Below are 5,130 nucleotides of genomic sequence, written 5' to 3' on the forward strand. Positions count from 1 at the left end.
AGCCACTGAACCTGGCCTATTATTTTGACACATAATAATTGTACATATTTGTGGGGTACAGTGTGATGTTTCAATACATGTATACATTTGTGTAATAAGTAAATCAAGATATTTAGCATACTGTAAACTAAAGATGAAATCCCAAGCCCCCCACCCACTGAGAAACCTTAAAAACTGAGTCCTCAGCCGTGATGGAATGGAAGGTCAGACACACTTTATTATACCTCCTCTCTTCTATGGTTTAGACACAACAATTGACCAGCACTAATGTTAAAATAGAGATCATGAGATTGACAAAATAGACTCTTTGTGGCAATAAGATACCAAATTATGAACAGGACTTAAGGCCATGCCAGGCAGAGATTAAGTCACACATTCCTACACTTAAAGAATAAACTACGTTCTAACTGCCACAAGGTTTTCTTTTTTCTCCAGCAGCTAAACAAGCTCTGGCCTCAAGATAAGCAACAGTAAAACAGTTGTAGCTCCTCCACCACCAGACACTTACTGACTGACTCCCCTGTTCCACAAGCCATAACTACAGCTTTGATTGGCCAAATGATTGATTTCAGTAACTTTCTCCTGATAAGAAGACCACTGCCCAGGGGCTGGTTCTGGCCGGTTTACAGAGGCTGCACACTTTAATGCTTTTGTGTCTCTGCTTCACCTTTTGATGTAAGGGCCTAAATTGTAATGCATTTAAATGTTAAGTTTGCACCCTAAGGTGAACATGGGTCATATGCTACATACATGTTTATTTAGCACCTACATGTTAGGACCACCTTCAGGAATATTCCTAGCTCGTCCCATAACCTATGGAATGTACCTCCCATAAACTACTGAATGTGTACACTTGGCCAACCTACTTAGCACATAAATCCGTGTTCCACCTGCCTCTCCCTCGAAGTGCCTGCCTTTTGGGCTTTGGCTGGAGCCTATGCTTCCCAGCCTGTTAGAATGGCCACCTTACATGCTGTAACAGTTTTTAAGAAATAAAGCCTCCTGCTGGGGGCGGTGGCTCACGCCTGTAATCCTAGCACTTTGGGAGGCCGAGGTGGGTGGATCACTTGAGCTCAGGAGTTAGAAACTAGCCTGGGCCACATGGTAAAGCCCCGTTTCTACAAAAAAACAAAAACAAACAAACAAAAACTTCCCCAAAATTAGCTGGTGTGGTAGCATGTGCCTATAGTCCCAGATACTTGGGAAGCTGAGGCTGGAGGATCACTTGAACCAGGGAGGCTGAGGTTGCAGTGAGCTGAGATCATACCACTGCATTTCAGCCTGGGTGACAAAGTGAGACCCTGTCTTAGAAAAAAAAAAGAAACCTTCCTTTCTAAATTTATAATCACCTTATGCCTTTATCATTTCTTTGTGGTAAAAACATTCAGAATTCTCCATTCTAGCTATTTTGAAATCTACAATACAATATTGTTACCCAAAGTCACCCTATGGTGCCATTGAACACTAGAACTTATTCCTTCTAAATGTACCTTTGTATCCGCTGACCAATCTCTCTCTATGTCCCCTTCCCCACTTCCTTCTCCAGGCTCTGGTAACCACTATTCTACTCTCTACTTCTAGAAATGAGATCAACTTCATGAGACTTATTTTGACTGGATCATCTGAGGTCAGGAGTTCGAGACCAGCCTGGCCAACATGGTGAAACCCCATCTCTACTAAAAATACAGAATTAGCCAGGCGTGCCTGTAATCTCAGCTACTTGGGAAGCTAAGGCAGGAGAATCGCTTGAACCTGGGAGGTGGTGGAGGTTGCAGTGAGCCAAGACTGCGTCATTGCACTGCAGCCTGAGTGACAAGAGCAAAACTTTGTCAAAAAAAAAAAAAAAAAAAAAGAAGTAGGTGCAGAGGCTGGGCTACAGAAGAACACACTGATTCCCATGGTTTAATACTCCTTAGCACAAGAGCAGAGTCTCTGTGAGGGATAAGGACTCCTTGAAGATCACAGGGGTGGTGAGAGGGAAGACTGGGTTCCCATCATTTCCTGAACAGCTCATGTTATTGATGAAATGTTGAGGTCTCTCCTCACTGAGAGCCAGAGTTTCTGGCATTTCTTGGCTAGAGGACACAAAGGTGGTAATGATGTGTGAGAGGTGAGGGAATAGAGCGGACCTGGAACAGCCTGTCTTTTTGCTTCAGCCTTCTGCTGCCCTTTAGCTATGGGGGGGCTCCAGGGAATAAAGCAGGAGAAACCTCTGTTCCTGGCCCAAGGGAGGTGGGCAGTCGGTGGCACCTCAGCACAGAGGGATGGGAGTGCTTTGCTTCCACCTTGTCCTGCTTCTGGCTCCCTGGTTAGCTCCAGCTCTGGATCCTGCCTCTGAAGCTGGTGGGTCTTCTGGAATCCCTGACCAGCTCTTTCCCAAAAGCACCCAGAGTAGGACACCCCAGTGTGTTTCTGGGTGACATGTATAGGCTGTCCTGGGAGATAGCTTTTCCTGATGTTTAACTTGGTCCTTTTTGATACCATCTGACCATCTTCCCTTTTGTGCTGGTATCTTGGGAAGGAGAGAGCTTTATGATTGGAACCCTCACATGCCCCTCTTCCTGAAGGCCAAGGGCAGAACAGATGTTCCACTGAGTAGAGGAAAGCTCAGATACAGGTGGAAGAAAATGTAACAGAGGGGCTAGGTAAACTCCTCCACAGGCTTTGGGTGGGTCACTTAGTTGGATGTCAAGTTCACAGACACCTGCTTTCATGACTGACAGGGACCTCTGGCTACCGGTGTAGCCATGGCAATCACTGTGCTCGGGGATCCAGAACAATCTAGAAGATGCTAAATAAATGTTCTTTCCCTAGGGCAGCAATCACTTCCCTTCTACCTTGACCTAATAACCCATGCTCTGATAGTGAGTGTGGACTGTGGAATAAGAGGCAATATGTAGATTTATCTCTGTTTTAATTTCAGCACTTTCTTCCAGGAAGCCTTTTCCTTTGAGGTGCTGCATGATTTCTGTGAGAGTGGGGTTTAAATCCAGCCCCTGAAGGCTGGGAGGATGAGCAGTGAGTGAGTGAGCAGACATCTGAGTCCCTTCAGGGCGAGGGGCGCTGCCTCTTCACCAGGTGTTGCAGGGCCCTCCTCACGTCCTTGTTCCGAAGGGTGTAGATGATGGGGTTGAGCATGGGTGTGATGACCGTGTAGAAGAGACTGAGGATGCGGTCTGTGGTAACAGAGGAGCCTGCCTGCGGCCGGATGTAGGTGACGCTGGCTGTTGCAAAGAACAGAGAGACTACGAGCAGATGGGAGGAGCAGGTGGAGAAGACCTTGCGGCGGCTCTGGGTGGAGGCCATCGCTAGGATGGCACCCAGAATGCGGATGTAAGAGGTGACAATCAGAGAGAAGGGGATCATAATGAAGACTATGGTGGCTGTCATCACGGAGATCTCGCTCCTGTGCTTCCCAGCACTTGCCAGCCTCAGCACTGGCAGGATGTCACAGAGAAAGTGCAGGATGATCGGGTGGCTGGGAAAAGGTAGAGAGAAGATGAGGGAGGCATGAGTGGTGGCCGTGATGATGCCTGTGAGCCAGGAGGTGCCCACCATGGCCATGCAGGCCTGTGGGCTCAAGAGGGTGGAATAGTGTAGGGGCTGGCAGATGGCAACATATCGGTCATAGGCCATGGCTGTGAGCAGGCAGCACTCCGAGATGCCCAGGACAATGAAGATGTACATCTGGGCTGCACAGCCCTGGAAAGAGATGGCCTGGGGATGCGGGGAGGCCAGATTGGCCAGGGTCCTGGGCACGATGTCAGTGGTGTAGAAGAGCTCCACCACTGAGAGTTGGCGCAGGAAGAAGTACATGGGGGAGTGTAGGGTAGGGCTAACCTGCGTGAGGAGGATGATCAGGGAGTTACCCAGCAAGGTGACTGGGTAGACCAGAAGCACCACCCAGAACAGGGGGCCCTGCAGGGCCTTGAAGTCAGAGAATCCCAGAAGGAGGAATTCAGGCAGTGTAGTATGGTTTTCCCCAGCCATCACTCCAGGCCAGAAGCTGAGGCACAGCCAAGAAGAGAAATTATTTAGAAATAACAATCAACATTTCTGTAGTTTGGTAAAGCACTTGCCACACAGTTCCTCTCAAAATCAAGTGAGAGAATTAATACCTTTCTCTGAATGAGCATGGGTCTCAGAGAGATTAAATAATGTGTCTGAGGTAATATCTAGAAAGTGGCAGGCCTGGAACTTGAATCCAGGTCTCTTGACTCCAAAATCGACGCCTTTCTCACTGTTTCCTGTGCTCTCGTCCTGTGTCTGGGGCCTGACTCTCATATATAGAGACTCTAGCTCTGATCTTTGGATCTCTCTCGAGAGTGAGGGTGGAGCAGCTGCTATGACCTAGGCCCCTTTGTACTCTCTAGATAGATGCTGAGGCCCAAAAGAAACTGGGTAGCACCAGGGACTGCCCCGAATTGGTGTCTAATGTTCACCATAGTGAGCTGTGGGTTTAGAGTGTCACACAGTGATATGACCATTTGTGATAATACTGCCCAATGGTATCATTGGGATTCTGACACCTTCCCTGATTTCTCTGTTCTCCTCTTATCTGGGCCCCTGTGATCAGCTGCACTAGCTGCTCTGTCCCAGCACACCCTGTTCTGTCAGGCCTCCACGCATTGCCATAGTGTCTCCTTGCAGAGACTATTTCTTTTTTTTTTTTTTTTTAATTTTTTTTGCACACAAAAACAATAAACACTTTCTAAAAATACATACAAACAAAAAGATGCGTATCAAACATATTAGGAAGGTTACACATGGGAAGTCGGGGAATAGAAATGGGGGGTGGGAGTTAAAATAAGGTAGAGAGGGACTTTATGTGGATCAGTGATAATAACTCAATCCTCTATTTGACAAAGAAGAGGGAGCAGGAAGAGGAAGAAAAAGAAAGTGGGATAAAGGATCAGAAAGGGAGGAAAATAGAAAAAATTAGAGTATGACTCCAGGGTAGACCTGTTTTGTTGTCACTGAGTTGGTTGGTTGGTTTGTCTGTTGTATTTTTCATGTTTCGCCAAGTTGGCCAGACTGGTCTCGAACTCGTAGCCCGAAGTGATCAACCCGCCTCGCCCCCCAGAGTGCCGGGACCACAGGTGTGAGCCACCACGTCCAGCCCCCACATTG

The 5,130-nt window shown here is 47.6% G+C and overlaps 1 protein-coding gene across 1 annotated transcript; it reads right to left on the reverse strand.

The window, feature by feature from the left end:
* Nucleotides 1–3,033: 3,033 nt before the first annotated feature.
* LOC100600615 (olfactory receptor 10P1) lies at nt 3,034–4,016 on the reverse strand. The gene has a single exon (XM_012510291.2). It carries the CDS (start codon nt 3,988–3,990, stop codon nt 3,049–3,051), a length of 942 nt encoding a protein of 313 aa, XP_012365745.2. The 5' UTR covers nt 3,991–4,016; the 3' UTR covers nt 3,034–3,048.
* Nucleotides 4,017–5,130: the final 1,114 nt, after the last annotated feature.

Source organism: Nomascus leucogenys, chromosome 11, assembly GCF_006542625.1.
Source record: "Nomascus leucogenys isolate Asia chromosome 11, Asia_NLE_v1, whole genome shotgun sequence".
Classification (NCBI taxonomy): domain Eukaryota; kingdom Metazoa; phylum Chordata; class Mammalia; order Primates; family Hylobatidae; genus Nomascus; species Nomascus leucogenys.

What these genes read in the sequence shown, in the direction of transcription:
- LOC100600615 (XM_012510291.2), bottom strand. Translation starts at nt 3,990, where the DNA reads ATGGCTGGGGAAAACCATACTACACTGCCTGAATTCCTCCTTCTGGGA.